Source organism: Anastrepha ludens, chromosome 4 (assembly GCF_028408465.1).
Source record: "Anastrepha ludens isolate Willacy chromosome 4, idAnaLude1.1, whole genome shotgun sequence".
Lineage (NCBI taxonomy): Eukaryota > Metazoa > Arthropoda > Insecta > Diptera > Tephritidae > Anastrepha > Anastrepha ludens.
The window spans coordinates 68702937-68720111 of record NC_071500.1 but is presented as its reverse complement, the minus strand read 5'-3'; the positions used below and the strand labels follow the sequence as shown (position 1 = coordinate 68720111).

General features: G+C 34.9%; 1 protein-coding gene across 4 annotated transcripts; it reads right to left on the bottom strand.

The window, feature by feature from the left end:
• LOC128859705 (uncharacterized) lies at positions 1 to 12640 on the bottom strand. Of its 4 annotated transcripts, none has more exons than XM_054096730.1 (14): positions 12500 to 12640; positions 12286 to 12404; positions 12089 to 12219; positions 9456 to 9569; positions 9171 to 9388; positions 8880 to 9090; positions 7489 to 7605; positions 7295 to 7425; positions 6818 to 7227; positions 6317 to 6761; positions 5793 to 6225; positions 2523 to 3534; positions 368 to 617; positions 1 to 305 (listed from the first exon to the last, which is right to left on the bottom strand). In XM_054096730.1, the coding sequence occupies exons 3-14, from the start codon at positions 12188 to 12190 to the stop codon at positions 107 to 109; spliced, it is 3642 nt and encodes a 1213-aa protein (XP_053952705.1). In that variant the 5' UTR covers positions 12191 to 12219; positions 12286 to 12404; positions 12500 to 12640; the 3' UTR covers positions 1 to 106. The 4 variants fall into 4 exon arrangements, with proteins under 4 accessions (XP_053952705.1, XP_053952706.1, XP_053952704.1 ...); XM_054096731.1 differs by having other exon boundaries at positions 12520 to 12634; XM_054096729.1 differs by having other exon boundaries at positions 12286 to 12640.
• Between the last annotated feature and the right edge of the window lie 4535 nt (positions 12641 to 17175).

Sequence of the window (17175 nt, the reverse complement as noted above, 5' to 3'; positions counted from 1 at the left end):
TTCACCACTCGTGATGGAATTCCATAAACATATATTTAATTACTAATACTTCATTATGAAAAAATTAAAATGAAAAAAAAAAAAAAAAAAAAAATGAAATGTTATACTACAAATCCGATACCGTGGAAATATCTTTGAGTAAATTTGTTGTGGTTTCGTTAATAAAATTACGCCATTGTTGCGTAGCTATGGAGTTAGAGGATTGTTGAAGGTGCTGAATTTTATTCTGCGTATCCGTTTCAATTTCTTCCAATAGATTGATATTATCTAATACACGTAAAAGGGTATCAATGTTTTGTTTAAAACTGTAAAAAAGAGAGAAGAATTATAACTATAACAACTGAATTTGAATTATGCAAATAAGTACCATTCAAACTGTTGTGTTTTTCGTCGATAAGCATCATGTTGCCAATCTAATTGACGCGCGAGTCGTCCAATGCTTTCCCGCAGCTCTAATAATGACTTACGCTCCCGTTCAACCTCGTTGATCACACGTTCGGCAACATCGCAAATTTTTTTAATATATGCGTTTGCAGAATTTCTATTTATGTTTGTCTCCATATGTTCTAACAGTAAATTTAAATTACACTTATGTGTGCTGATCATATTTGAGGATTCTGCAATAAGATAATAAGTAAACGAAATTACAATTAAGCAAACCTATTTACATACATACATAAATATTTTTGTAAGGGAGTAATTTTTTTTTTAAGTAAAATTTTTATTTTAATTAATGCATCATTAAAGGTATTTTTTTAAGTAAACAGGATTAGAAAGTCTCTTTGACAAAAGTCCAAAATCATTTTAGAATGTAATTAAAAGCTTTTGGATGCTACTATGTCCACAAAGCAATAAAAGTTATTTGGTTGGCTCTTTGGTTTTCTTTTAAAAACATTAAAGTTGCATGGTTAAAGTCTAGCTGTGGGGAATATATAAATAATAGGCTGCCTCTGAACATCAGATCGTTTTTTACAGGGAGCTTTTTCATGACAGAAATACACTCGGAGGTTAGCCATTGCCTGCCGCGGGGTGCCAGTTATTCGAAAAACCGTCAGATACCTACAAATTTTGCGAAAGAGTGCTTTAGATTATAATCACAACATATCTTCTTAATTTTTGCAAATTTAAATTAAACAAATAGTGAAGTTTCATCATCCACTTTGCAAAAACGGTAGACGCCTAATTCCACTACTTCTAGTTTCCTGAAATGATAACGAAGACTACAACGCCCACTCTATCGAGGTTTAAGTTGAGGGAGCGAATGAGAAACTGTTTAATCTGCCTCTGTTCTGGACTCTCCATTCAGTGTCGTGCGAATTTGGTAAGCCCACAAAGTAGCACTATTTTCCCAAGGTAGTTCACCTGTTTGGTACGATCACAACCTTCATGTCGTGGTACTCAATCCAACAAAACGGTGTTCTCTGCTTGGCTGCTTGACTATACAATAAAATCCAAATAAAATTTGAAGGAATACCTCTCCTAAGGTATTCTTTGCGACAGATTTCTATGCCATTGAAACAGTATCGTACCGTCCATGGATATCGATCTTCTAAAGTTCATCCCAAAAACACCCGCACTCATCCCACCATCCGTTAGCTTTGACCTATCTCTATGCCAGATTTCCGAGTCAGGTGTATGGGTTACCTGACTCCCAGAGTGCCCGATATAAAATGGTTATCTTTCATTGCGAATATGTGTGAAACTTAAAATTTTTCGGTCAGGAATATTGTTAAGCCTAAGTGTTCCTAAGGTAGCCTCCTTCTCTATCATGATAGGGTATTTCTATAAATGTAATGAGGTCATTCGTGGAGTAGGTGCTCATCGTCTCAGTAACGTCGATGCACACCAATCTTAGCAATTTACTTAATTTAGTTCTTCCAGCTCTTTGTCTGGTTTTAGGTCATCATCCGAAGGCAGGATAAGTGACAGTGGTAAATGACCACTAAGTCATTTTAAGGGACAGTGCTAATTTGGAATTGTGTCTGTCAATTTTTTATTAAAAAAAAATCTTGCATTTGTTAGAATCAAGTTAAAAGCTAGGGATTGTGATGCAAAGTTTGAGGAATTTTTCCAATTTTTTTCTTTTTGTACAAAGTTTGAAACTTGGATTTACATATATGGATTTTGTTTGACAAAGACTTATGGTTTTATAAAAAAAAATAAAAAACTTTCAAGAACAAAAAAGAGGAGGCAGGATCGGCAATGACAATAAGAGCTTAATATATAACGTTGTGAGAGCAATCATGGCAGACCACTAACTAATGATGGAAGGTGAAAATATGGAGCTTCCTCTTAAGTCCGCGTGCGTATTTCTCATCTAATTATCTACGCCCATTAAATTGATTGTTCCCGTCAAAAGCAGGCCAAAAAATGTAATGCAGATGTAACAATGATTTGCATTCTGGCTTGACCCTTCCGAAACTAAACGTTTCCTTCGGGCCTTATAGATAGTTTGATCAGGGGTTAAATAATGTTACTACAATAACTGAATAAAATCTTTACGAATAATATACCAAAAATACCTTGTCTTAAGGCTTCCGGTGTCGGTGTCTTAAATTTCACGGGCATCTGGATGGAATTATTCAAACTATATTCTTTTTTTTCCTGTACTATTGTTTTTGTAGTTGTTGTAGTGGCTCGCGAACAACTTTTTGAGAGGTTTATGGGTGTGTTCGATGAGGCTGGTAAATTGACGACACATTTTTGATGTACAACACGGCCTTGCTGGGTGACTATCGACGTTGATGTGGTGGAGACTTGGCGTTTAGTTACGCTGGTGGTCGTTTGCAATTTTTTTAACGGCACTTGTGGCGTAACAAATAAGGTTTGCGGTGGTTCCAAGGGCTGCGTAGTTGGTTCGAATCTATCACTTGAATTGACTGAATGTTCGCAATCACTGCCATTATCAGATCGTGCACGGTATATACTAGATTTATGAGGCTTCAACATGTTAAAATCATAAATTTTAATAGGTAAATCAGAGGATTTTTGTTTATTAGACGACTTCAAAGTATTGGTCGGGTGTGTTATTTCACCAGGTAGAACTGTTGACTCACACTCAGATGAAAGCAGCATGTCTGATATATCAATCAATTGGGAAAAATTTGGACAATCGCTAAATTCTTCGTAGTCATGTACGGAGGAGTTATCTTTGTGGTATAGATTCTGGCGACATTCTTGTATATCATTAATTTTGTCCTCACATACTTTAGTGACATCTGCTGAAATATTTCTATAATGTCTTTCATCTGTTTCGTCACTAGTAACGTTAATTTGAATTGATTGTGCAGACGTTTTTGGAATCTCATTTGGATTTAGTGAAGTATTTAATATTTGACCGACTTTCTTTCTGGCAAAAGTTCGGATGAGAGAATTTTGTGCCACTTCGTTTTGTTTATATGACGTACAACAACGAATTACCACATCTGCAATGTTTTTTATATGTGCTGAGCAAATAGTAGGATTTTTGTGATTAGATAACTTTGTAATTTTTGCCGGTATACTTGTCTGCCCCTTCACTTCGTCAAATGAATCCTTATCAAAAATATATTAGAAATACACAAAATCAGATAAATTTGGCATATATTAAATATATTATGGATTCTCGTATATTCATATTTTCAATTGACAGAGTAAAGCCACTTATTTTTTGGACACACACATCATATGGGGTATATTCAATAACGCATTATAATGCGCAACGTACTTTTGCAGTGTTGGCAATGCGTTCAGAAATGCAAATATGGCAGTACTGCAAATGCATCGCGTTCGAAAACGCCATTTTTGTATCAAATGTCGCGCATTATTTGCAGGAAAAATTTTAATACTGCCAATCTATCAATTGCAACACTTGTCACATTGGCAGTGCTGCCAGCGCTGCATTTACTGCGCATTTATAATGCGTTTCTGAATATACCCATGCTTTTAAAACACAGTCGCTGCTAGGACAAAGTAATGGGAAAAATGAATCTTTGGGTAGCTGCTTGAAAATTCCATGAGCACGACTTCAATGCGCACATACTCTGCATCTTCCACTGAGGTAATACTCAGTATAGAGTAGTCAGTCAGACGAAATCTGTTAAACAAAACTAGGGAAGATTTTGCCCAAAAAGGAAAATTATCATGAAGAAATACGAAAGCACTGAGCGTACAGCTTCAGCTTTCCCAATTGCACAGTGTTAGTATCATTAAATGGTGCCGATGGGCAGCTTTCTGAGCATCTTCTGTGAGGAAGTACATATATACGAGCGGTATACGCGCAGAGATAAATCTTATTACCATTCTAAGTGATAGTCCAGCTGCACTTCAAGCTTTATAATTATTTGATGGATTGACTAAGTGTATTGTTTGTTTTACTTATTTACAATTTAAAAAATATGTATGTTCGTATCAGCTATAAAATGATAGCCATCACTTTCTTAACATCAGCTGTATTCACGTAATTTGACAACTCAATTTTTTTATTACCTTTTGGAAATCAAATGTTAAGACCGAGAGAAAACGCCAAGATATGTGTATTTATACCAGTTGCTTCATTTGTTCGCCAACGTTAACGCTTCCGGAAGAGGCCTAATATACTGGTCCATACAATCGTAACAGTTTTACTCTGCCTTTGACTTCTGTTAGAAAATAATGTATAGGGCTCAAGACCGAGCCGAGTAGAGGCTACACTCTCAAAGGACTTTTGAAATGGTTAATTTAAATCGTACATGCCACCTACTTACTTTCCACTATCTTTGTTTTGTGAACCACCACAGCTATACGAACGTTAAATAAAATTCAATAACTGTGTGTCATCTTGCTATGCCCAGTGAGGATGTACAGGTTCTCGAAACCAATAGTCTTAACGCAAACCCTATCACCGATTTTGTTTACGTTTCGCAAGTCCTTAATGAGCTTCAAGATTTTTCTCGATCTCATCTGTTGATAGCGGACACAGGAATTCGCGATAAGTGCATATTCGCCAAAGAGTACATATTCGATAGTTGCGAAAAGCTGTCGAAGTAGCCGACTGCGGAAAGGCTTTGCAGTTCTTCAGCGATCGTGTTATGGTTTTGATTCCACTACCATTCGCAGTAAGCATTTCCAGGAGCATAAGTTTAAGCAGCAGTTCGTAGTCGACTTATAAGAACTGCTGCTACAAAATCAAGCAGTAATTTTATGACTTTTGTACTTTAACTGCAGCTATTGAATCACTGGTAAAAATTACTTTACAACGGAGGTATAAAGTATGTAAGTCTTTACGAATAAGCTATACATTTTATTATTATTTCATCCACCAAATTGTCTCCTTTTATTATTTACTGTAGCGATTGGACTTGCTGTTTAATTTAGTTTTGTTTTAGTTTGGTTTCTCCAAAGCTGCTCATTGGTTCGCACACGAGTGATGTTTGGATGAAGTATACCCCTCTGTAGCTGTGGCTATATTTACCTCATGGAGATTGTAGAGAAGTTTTAGACCGTAACTTATGGAAGCACTAGGATGTACCGTCGAAATCATCATGGATCTACCCAGTTTTTAAGGCCTGAACAGGTTTTAAGGTGACCTATCCGTTTCGAGTGGCACCGAATGTAAAAATATTAACGTGGAACGCAGCAAAAATACTCGTCTGAACCAGGCTTGGCTAGATAAGTTCGGAAGAAAACGAAACAATACTGCTGCAATGTGTTATCTCCGTCTGGTTTGACGCCGGCTAAAAACTAAATATGTGTGCTTGATCTACATGTGTGTAAATTGTATTTATTTATATATACGAGTATGCGTAAGTAAATTTATTGTGTTGATTACCCACCATACATTGCAATCGCTTCCTTACAGGTTTGGTCTGCGCTAATTGAGAGTTTCTCCCAAGTAGAAACGTACTGGACACATTTTTTTTAACAGCACGTGGTAAAGGTTTTCGAGATTGCTGGGTTTCGGCGACATTGTTTGTCTGACCCTTAGAATTTCGTCGAGTCTTAAATTTATGATAGGATCCTCCTGGCTCGGCGTCACTAACAGTGAGCTTCTCATATTCGTCAAAACCCAGATTTGATGAACAAGAGTTGGTAGGGTATATGGTAATGCTATTTGCATTCGCGTTTGAATCAGAGTTAGTTATGTTAATCACTCGATTGTTGTTTGCACTGGTTTCTGTTTGGTTCAATTCTTTGCTTGAATGCAACATCGGCTTGACTTCATTAACTTGTTTGGACTTCTTTAAGGAAGCATTAGTAACGTCTTGCCTATTAAATTTATGTTTAATTATTGAATTTTACACTTAGTTGAATTATGCTGATTTACTAAACCAAAATAATATTCAAATATAATACAAACCGGGCATTTCGTTTTCGACACATTCGCTTCGTTTTGCTTGAAATGGTTTCAGTTTCAGAATTGGTATTCAGAGTTTTAAAGAAACGCCTTTGGGGTGGCTTAATAATAATGTCATTTAAAGACCCAATTGACTTTTGGGATGATAGTTGGGATTCTGAAGCAGATGTAGAATAATTTACTAATTTTGCAACAGCAGTTTTTTTAATATTATCTATCAAATGTCCACCACAAAGTTGTTTTCCTGTATTCCGTAAATGTGATAATTTTTGATGATTTTGTTCCTCATTTGGTCTTGAAGATTTTTTAATCCTACTAGTATTATTATTCTCCAAAGCCACAGGATAAACGTTTTCATTGATTTTCTTAGAAACGTCTATCAAAAACTCAAAACTTTTTGGAAATTGTTTAGAAACTGCCCCCCTATTTGATGGACTTGATTTAGAGTCTAGGATGAGAAAATGCTTAGCAACATGTTTACATGTTAGATATTCATATAAATACCTGCTTGAGTATTTGATTGTTGTTGCCGTACTCTGGTAGAGTTTCTGACTTCTGGTGGAGCGGAGTCTTTGCTTGCAATATTTACAATATTTGCAAAGTTGTTGTTACTTTTGAACATTAAGTCATCAATTGCTATACTATTCGTGTTTGCAGTCGTTTCCTTTACATTCTCCATACATTGGAAGGGAATTGGTGTGGAAGTTTTGTGTAATTTAACAATCGATTCATTTCTTGGCCGGTAGGGTTGATTGTAGTATTTTAAAACAAATTTGTTTTCCAACAAACGCATAGCTTCTTCCCTTGGTAGGATAATTTCAGCAGTTGTTATGCCAGCGATATCGGGAAAATTAGTCGATTCATTACCATGTCGAAGAGGTGCTTCAAAATGTATGGAGAGGTTTAAGTAATTGCTAACATAAATGTGGAAAATAGGTCCATTTATACGTATAAAACCGAAATATTTCTATATTATCTTACAGTGATAACTTTAATATTTGCAGATTCACAGAGCAGTTTGTAAAATTGGTTTGATTCTTTGTTTGGCAACATCCATTAAATGAGAGTGTACGAGGGCAGTAATTAAAATCCATCCAGAAGTCATCCGCGTTCTATTGGTAAATTGGTATAAGTTATTGTGGGGTATAATTACCATATTAAATCTAGACATTTACCATGGGTTTAAAAAATTCAATACTGTCTCCGAACTTAAAAGATTTGCAACGAAATGAGTAAACCAAAATATTTTTAGCCAAATGCATGTTATACGTATTCAGAAGATCCCGCGCGGTCTATAAGAATGAAAGATTATTGGAAAAGTTTTTTAATTAGTGCAAATATACAAACAAATATAAATATTTTCAACATTTTATATTTATTGATGTAATGTTAAGAATTGATTTTATTTCGAAAACACAGGTAAAATTGAGACGTAATACAAACATTTTGCATTAAATCAAATAATCCGTAAAACTGCCGTTATAACGACTACTACCAGCAACCTAGCCGAATGAATGCAATCAAATCGAGCAAAAATATTAATTGCAAGTTTTTGCTTTATAAATGATGGCAAGTTCCAGACTTTGAGTTGACCAAGAAAGAACAGCTAGATATAGTGCGATTCCCCATACATATACAGGGAATGCTACTGAAGTGATAGTCCTTGGTCGGTTACAAACCTGGGAGTTCCGGTTACGTAAAACCGAATGTCGTGGGAACGAGAATTCCTTGGCCACTATATTGAACCAACCCCAAAGCTGTTGGTAGGCTGCATTATGTAACATTGTAGGCTGCATTATGTAACATTGTAGACTAAGCAGTAGTAAGTACCCTCATACTAAAATGATGACTCATCGGCCCACAATATGTTATACAAAAGCTCTATTAGCTTTTGAAAGCATTTTCTTTCAAAGGCGTAAACCCTATCGAACCTATGGACGACATGTTCTTTAGTTTGCATATTATAATATTTAATATATTGTGGCTTCATTTATCTTCTTTCCAATCAACTTATGGACTGTCCTTAATGACTCTCATTTGCGCAACTGTTTTATGCACAGTTCGTTTTTTATTTATTATGTTCCCGGTTGCTTTTTTTTTTTGCGACTTCGGTGGCCAATCAATTTGGGTAACAGTTTCGATAGTATTTCAACAATATGCTTCTTTGTTTTAATATTTTCAATTATTCATTTTGCTGACCGAACCCTAAAAGCAAAACAAATACTTTTTATATTGTTGAAATACATTTGACGTTAGATACTACACCTCATTAAGTTGGTCTCCTTGCCGCGGGGATGAGGCTTAAGTGCTGTTTTAGCCCCCATATCATGAGGGTTAACCCACCACGAACTAAGAGGAAGCTCCACATGGGTATTGGCTGGTCAACCATCCGGAGAACGGGGATGTCAGTCAATCACCATGCGGAGATTACCATACCGACGACCATCCCACTGTTAGTCCCTAACCTGGTATCCCATCATCTCTTCTCCTACACCCCCCTAATCCAGGGTGTTACGCGTGTTTTAATTCTAAATTTTAAGGTAGTTCAAATCAAGTTTTATCTTACGTTTTCGAATTTGGCTGCATGAAAATTTGCAACAGATATCGCCGCGGTCAGCTTATTCTTCATGACAGATTTGTCTACACATCTTATGTTATCAAGTTCATTTTGAAGGCGTTTTGAGTCTACACACTTTAGTAACATGACTAGTAAACGCAGCGCCATCATTTGGGTGTTGAAATCACCAACGAAGGCAATTGGAAACCAAATACAAGCTCTAAAAAATGTGTTTGTGAGTACATATGTACATAGATATGTAAGGAATGGTAAATTAGAAAAGGTTTATTGTATACTTACATAATACCAGTTTCGAATGTCGCTATTTTCTCAAGAACTCCTGGTCGAACGTTGCTCAACAGCTCATGTATCATTTCCAATAACTGGTAATGATAAGAGACTATTTCTTTTGCTTTGTGTTGTAGACAACCAATCATATATGTTACGGCAGAAGGAACAATTTTTTCAAATTGTTCACGAACACCTTCATTTTGAGTAATAATATTTGACTGAATATTCTAATGTGATATAAAGAAAAATTAATTACAACCTTTTTTATATAAAAACATTAGTATTTAGTTTTACCAAAAACAAGTTCAGCCATGTTAAAATCAAATTATACGCTTCCGATTGCTTGCGTTGCAAAGATTGCTCTAATATTTGGAATCCCAAAAGCATTTCGTAAAACAATTTCTTTTTCTTTAAAAAATAAAATTTTGTTAATATGCATCAGTTACATAGTAGAATTAAAATTGTTGTTTAATCTTGTCTTGAGCTCTCTTCTGATCACTCGCCAATTATACTAAGAACCCAACAACCACCGCAACAAAACCTAAATCCACCACTTTACAATCATCGTACAGACTGGAATGCGTTTACTGAGCTTTTGGAATCATATTTAGACACAAAAGTATCTTTGAAAACAGGCGATGAAATTGAAGCTAAGGAAGAAATGGCAGACAACAAGATTTCCAGACGACAAGAAAAAGCTAAACAAATTGGGGAAAGATATAAGAGACCTACTTCAAAAGGAAAAAGACAAAAAACTTAGCAATTATCTCAAAAATATTGACGCAACAAAATCCTCAAACTAAACACTTGGGAAGGCGACGAAAAAAGTGGTGGGCGCCACAATACATTTACCACTAAAGGAAAATGGGCCCGAACCACTTCAGAAAAAGCAACGGTCTTAGCTCAACATTTTAAAGATACTTATGAAAATAATAATAAGGACATAAATCTCACTTATGCAGCAAACGAGAATAAGAAACAAATTAAAAAAATCACCCTTACGGAGATAAAACAATTAATAAAAACTCTAAAGAACAATAAATCGCCTGGATACGATCAAATTTCGGGAACAATTATGAAGCATATGCCTGACAAGGCAATCATTTATCTAAGAAATATTTTCAACGCTGCTATAAGTCTCAAATATTTTCCTAGTACCTGGAAAGTAGCTGAAGTTATAGCGATCCCGAAACCTAACAAAAACGCTACACTACTTATTTCACCAGATAAATCCTACTATAACAAGCCTGAATCTGATACCCCAACACCAATTTGGATTTAGGAAAAACCATTCAACAATCCAACAGATTCATAAAGTAGTTCACAAAATTAATGATGACCTGAATAAAAAAAGAGTGTGCATGTCCATATACCTCGACGTAGCTAAAGCTTTTGACAAAGTGTGGCACCCTGGGTTACTCCATAAATTAAAAACACAACTACCTAACGACTTTTACCTTATGCTTAAGAGTTACATTCAAGACAGGAAATTCTATGTTAAATATAACGAAGTCAGAAACCAGCATGATTGCAACATTTGCGGCTGACACAGTCCTCATGGTATCTGATAAAGATACAAAAGTCGCAAAACAAAATTTACAAAACGAATTAAATGTGACATTAAACTGGTTCAAAAAATTGAACATCGAAATTAACGCTGACAAAACAATAGAAGTAATCTACACAAACCGAAGGACAACCATTGAACCAGTTTGCGTTGGCAATTCTGATGTGCATATTGACACCAAAGCGAAATACCTGGGTATTACGATCGACTCGAAATTAAACTGGCAGGAGCATATAAAGAAAAAGCGAAATGAAGTTAAAAATCGTTTTAAGAAATTGTACTGGCTCTTTGGACCTCAGTCCAATCTATCATTGCAAAATAACGAATCGAATTTATCGAACGATAATTGCTCCGATCTGGAAATATGGAATTGAGATTTGGCGCACTGCTGCAAAAAGTAATCTAAGTACACTTTAACGAGTCCAGTCTAAAATACTTAGGAACTTAACTAATGCACCTTTGTACATACCTAACGCAGATATTCATCGCGACCTTGATATTGATACTATTGATGAAACAATACAAAGCGCTAGCAGAAGACACATAAATAGATTATTAACGCACACAAATCCTATGATGAGAAGACTACCAAATAAAGAAAAATCTACCCAAAGCCAGCTTAACCGTCAAACACCAACAGATTTTGCAAAATCCATGTAATCAATTGTCAACTAATCGTACATGTCCACTTGTTTTTAAATAATAAAAATAAATAAAATATGTATATTTCTTCTATATGAGCTTGGGGGCATTGGCCCTTCAGTATCACTCTCATTCGACCCTTTTGTAAATCAAATTACTTATTGTCTAACGACAGGTGTAATATTTTATGGAAGAAATAAAAAACAAAAAAATAATAATAATTAAAAAAAACAATAATAATAATTAAAAAAAACAATAATAATAATTAAAAAAAAAATAATATAATAATAGTTAAATAAAAACAAAAATAATAGTTAAAAAAAAATAATAGTTTAAAAAAAAATAATAATTAAAAAAAAAAAAATTATAATTTAAAAAAAAAAAAATTATAATAATTTAAAAAAAACAAAAAAAGATTTATGCAAAACGTCACCGTGTTTTATTTCTAAACTATAAGCGAAGATAATGTCCAACGTGATGTTAATTTTTTAAAATTCCATTTACTAAGTTCCTAAATTGATTGTAACTAATGTACTTGGTGTAACAAAACCTAAAAATATTAAAAATTTGTAATCCATTGTGAAACCAAGCAAATAATAAAACTTTCAATAAATTTTTTTCTCGACAAACATGTTATGTTGTATCACAAAGCCATCATTTTAAAATTAAGCAAGAACATGATTCAATAATAATTTAATCATGAAGCAAGAATACATACCAGCGTTTTTGCTGCAATCGCTGCTTGTATTTTTTCAATCGCTCCCGGTATGTCTGCTAGAGAAGGCGTTGTAGCGGTAAAAATGCCTCCGCGGGGTGCCATTTTGAAATTAAGATGAGGATGATCGAGATCTGCTGGTTTTCAATTAGTTATTATTTTTGTTTATATTGTTCATGGTTAATATTTTTTAATCATACCTTTTCAATTGCTCTCTTAAAAACTAAATATATTGGTGTCTTCAACCAAATTCTCTTGCAAACGTTTATTTGGAACAGAAAAAAATAACAGGAAATAGCAAACTTAATATCATAGATGACTAGATGTGAAACTCTTTTTCATATAGCCCCTGGTGACGCTCAAGCATGCACGCCCAGCAGGCTTATATGTGTGCGTGTCGGGTGACACTCGTACTTGCTTCGTGTCACACATACTTGTTGTCGGCTTTTGCATGATGAAAATCAAAAATTTTAGATATTAGCGTCAAGCACCCGACACGAACACATATATGCGCAACTTGAGCGTCACCAGGAGCTAAGTTATCTATGGGAGCTAATAGACATAGATGACTAGATGTGAAACAAGGCGAATTTATTACAGGTGACAGCAAACACATATAAGTAAAACCAAGGTGGATTTAATAAGGTGACAGCATTCACCCAGCTGAATTTTTCGCCGTAGGTATGGCTAACGTCAAAATGATATGCTTTGTTTGTATGTATTGGTATGTTTACATTCGTATGTTTACATTTGCTTGCTGATTTTGACATGATGCTTGCACCAAACGCAACAACAAATACATGTAGGGTTTTACTTATATGTGTTTGCTGTCACCTGTAATAAATTCGCCTTGAGTAAAACCCTACATGTATTTGTTGTTGCGTTTGGTGCAAGCATCATGTCAAAATCAGCAAGCAAATGTAAACATACGAATGTAAACATACCAATACATACAAACAAAGCATATCATTTTGACGTAAGCCATACCTACGGCGAAAAATTCAGCAGGGTGAATGCGGTCACCTTATTAAATCCACCTTGATGTGAAACTTATACATTTTGAGAGAGAGCGCGCCCATGAGGACGTTTCAAAACTTGGCAGCACTCACACATTATGGGATTTTGAACAGCTGATAGGCGAAATGGCAGACTGCCAGAAGAAACGCGCCGAAAATAACTGACGAAAACAGTTCGTTTTTGCTTAATGGACAAATGACGTGTTGAAATGTTCATAATTATTTGTCTTAAAATTAATTCAATTGAAATGTAATAATTCGAATTGAAGTGAGTTTGTAGAATCCAAACCTCGTTATATCCTTTTCGACTTCTACTTTTAATTAGTCTTATGTAAATACATAATGTAATTTTATTGAAAACTGTGTGTTGGTTTATGTAAATTTGTATGTACGTAAATATACTATGGTTGAAAAGCGTAGGTAAGGGAACTGAATTTGTGTTTGAGATATTTTACAAAAATTAAAGGTAATCTACTTTAACTTATTCTGTTCGTTGTTTGAGAATTTTTTTTTGTTACCCACTTTCTGTGTTATATTAAAAAATCGCAATAAGTCATGTTTTTAATTATAACTTATGTTTTTCGGGTTCATAACTTTATTATTATTAAATTACTTATGAATATCAGTTTTAAATAATTTCATTTACATAGAAATTTTTAAATTTTTTGCTTATTTATGTACATATTTCATACGGATTGTGCTTATTTTTAGTATATGTTGGGGGTTACGAGTAATATAAGGCTATTGGGCAACCGCACACTAAATACTAACCTCAATGGTGGTATGGAAACTAAAAATTCCAGACCTTTGATTCAAAAATACCCAATTCATGTTTCTACCGGTGTGGCAATATTGGAAAATGTTATAAAAAATGCACATTTTTCAGCGCTCTCACGAGAAACAGAGTTTCACATCTAGTCATCTATTAGCATAGTCATCTATGCTAATAGATGACTAGATGTGAGAGCGCTGAAAATGTGCATTTTTTATAACATTTTCCAATATTGCCACACCGGTAGAAACATGAATTGGGTATTTTTTAAACAAAAATTGGGAGTTTTTAGTTTCCACACCACCATTGAGGTTAGTATTTAGTGTGCGGTTGCCCAATAGCCTTATATCACTCGTAAACACCTACCTATACTAAAAATAAGCTCAATCCGTATGAAATATGTACATAAATAAGCCAACAATTTACAAATTTTTATGTAAATGAAATTATTTAAAACTGATATACATAAGTAATTTAATAATAATAAAGTTATGAACCCGAAAAACATAAGTTATAATTAAAAACATGACTTACTGCGATTTTTTTATATAACACAGAAAGTGGGTAACAAAAAAAAAAAAATCTCAAACAACGAACAGAATTAGTTAAAGCAGATTACTTTTAATCTTTGTAAAATATCTCAAACTCAAATTAAATTCCCTTACCTACGCTTTTCACTCATAGAATATTTACGTATATACAAATTTACAGACATATGTAAACCAACATACAGATTTCAATAAAAGTACATGTATGTACGAGTAAAATGTATTAAAGTAGAAGTTGAAAAGGATATTAGAGGCTTTGAGAAATTCTAAAACTCCCTTCAATTTAAATTATTACGTTTCAATTGAATGTTTTAAGACAAATAATCATAAACGTTTCAATCGCGTAATTTCTCCATTAAGCAAAAACGAACAGATTTCGTTAGTTATTTTTGAAGCGTTTTCGCTGGCAGCCCGCCATTTCGCCTAACAGCTGTTCAAAATCCCATAATGTGTGAATGCTGCCAAGTTTTGAAACGTCCTCATGGGCGCGCTCTCTCTCAAAATGAAGAAGTTTCACATCTTAATATCTATGCCAAGGTGGATTTAATAAGGTGACAGCATTCACCCAGCTGAATTTTTCGCCGTAGGTATGGCTTATGTCAAAATGATATGCTTTGTTTGTATGTATTGGTATGTCTACATTCGTATGTTTACATTTGCTTGCTGATTTTGACATGATGCTTGCACCAAACGCAACAACAAATACATGTAGGGTTTTACTTATATGTGTTTGCTGTCACCTGTAATAAATTCGCCTTGATCTATGCTTAATATCACTTACTGGATTTGAAGTGTTTGAAGTTTAAAGTGCTGCCCATTTGAAACTGCGGAAATAATAAAACTATGTTCGACTAATGGCCTCTGGTGACGATACAGCATGCTTGACTGCGCTTTGTATGCGTTAGTGCAGTCGGGTGGCGTCGTGTCACACATACTTGTTGTCGGTAAAAATCAAAAATTTTAGATATTAGCGTCAAGCACCCGACACGCACACATATAAAGTTCTTGTCAAACAATGCTTGACCGTCACCAGAGGCCATAAGATTGTTTTTTGCGGCAGTTTCGTTTTTTAACAGGCAAATCCTTTAAAGATGGTGGCATTAGACCAATAACAGGATGTCACGTCAAAGTAGAAATCAAAGAAGTGATTTATTTATTTAAAACAAATTGCGCAATCCTCATTATTTTAAATATTTACAAAAAGCCTTTTGAATTTAAATTCATTATAAAATATCAATTTTCAAATTACAAATTTGAATGTAAATAATATGATTCGTAATTTAGTTTTGTGCGAGCATCCGAATGTACACGGCGAAAAAAAAACAAATCAGCTACCACCTTTAATCGATTCGTCTTGCTTTTTTGTTATTGTTTTTTTATTATTTCTCATTTATATTAATAATCACCTTGTTAAAAAATTCAAATTGTTAATAACCAAGAATGATCATATATAAGGTTACGCATTCCGCATTCGCTATGACATCAGCGTAATCAGATTAAAGTGTAATCAGATTGGAGATACTTTCTCCTATAGGGGTTTTTCACAGATCACACCTGCCTACTCTCAAACTAAATATGTATTTCTTTTCAGTATTCATTGACATTTCATCATGGAAAGATTTACTACTTTTACGGAATAAAGGAAAAGGCTGAAGCCACTTTTAGCCTCTACACATTAAGGCGAATTGAGTAGTGCAAGAAGGAGAAATTAAATGTTTGTGAATGGCTTGGTACTATTTTGATTTATGACATTTAAGCTAAGCAAACTGATGAAAACGAAGTGTCACGTGTTAAATTGTGAAAACGCGAATTATAAAAATACTTCCATTTATGTGAATGACACCGTGGGAAGAAAGTGTGCGTGAGTGAGTATTAGTCATTACTTTCACCAACTTTTCCTTCCCAAACAAGTATTTCCTTTTGCTTTTATATTCTCAAGCCTGACGTCACAGCGAATTCCGAAGACGCCTTTTATTCTATCATTCTTGATTCTTGGTGATGAGTTGTTTCAACAAAAGTTGTTCCGTATTAACGTGGACACTTTTTCTTCTTAATTGGCGCGATAACCGCTTAGGCGATTTTGGCCGAGTTTAACAAAGCGCGCCAGTCGTTTCTTTCTCGTGCTAACCGGCGCCAATTGGACACACCAAGTCAAACCAAGTCCTTCTCCACCTGATCATTCCAACGCAGAGGAGGCCTTCCTTTTCCTCTGCTACCACCAGCTGGTACCGCATCGAATACTTTCCAAGCCGGAGCGTTTGTATCCATTCGGACGACATGACCCAGCCAACGTAGCCGCTGGATCTTTATTCGCTGCGCTATGTCTTTGTCGTCGTAAAATTCATACGGCTCATCGTTCCATCGTTTGCGATATTCGCCGTTGCCAACGTGCATAGGTCCAAAAATTTTACGCATACTCTTTCTCCCATGATGTGATCGTACAAGCTTCCACTCCATACGTTAGGACGCGCATGATGAGAGCCTTGTAGAGTGTTAGTTTTGTTCGTTGAGAGAGGACTTTATTGCTCAGTTGCCTACTTAGTCCAAAGTAGCACTTGTTGGCAAGAAAGATTCTAAGTGGACACTGCTCGTCATTAATTCGCCGTGGCGCCGGTTTGGTGAATTGAATATCAAAGTGCTCTGTTTCTTTATGTACACACACCAAGGCGAATTGAATATCTAAGGTGGCGCGATTAAAAAACTGGTACTTTATTTTTCGCGATTTTGACAAGTTGGACGTCAGCTCCCTTCGCA

Coding starts and splice junctions, on each gene's coding strand:
- LOC128859705 (XM_054096729.1), bottom strand. CDS start 12,190: ATGGCACCCCGCGGAGGCATTTTTACCGCTACAACGCCTTCTCTAGCA. Junction 6,226..6,316: donor TGTCGAAAACGAAATGCCCG/GTTTGTATTATA, acceptor TAAATTTAATAG/GCAAGACGTTACTAATGCTT. Junction 3,535..5,792: donor GGAAGCGATTGCAATGTATG/GTGGGTAATCAA, acceptor ATTTTTGATAAG/GATTCATTTGACGAAGTGAA.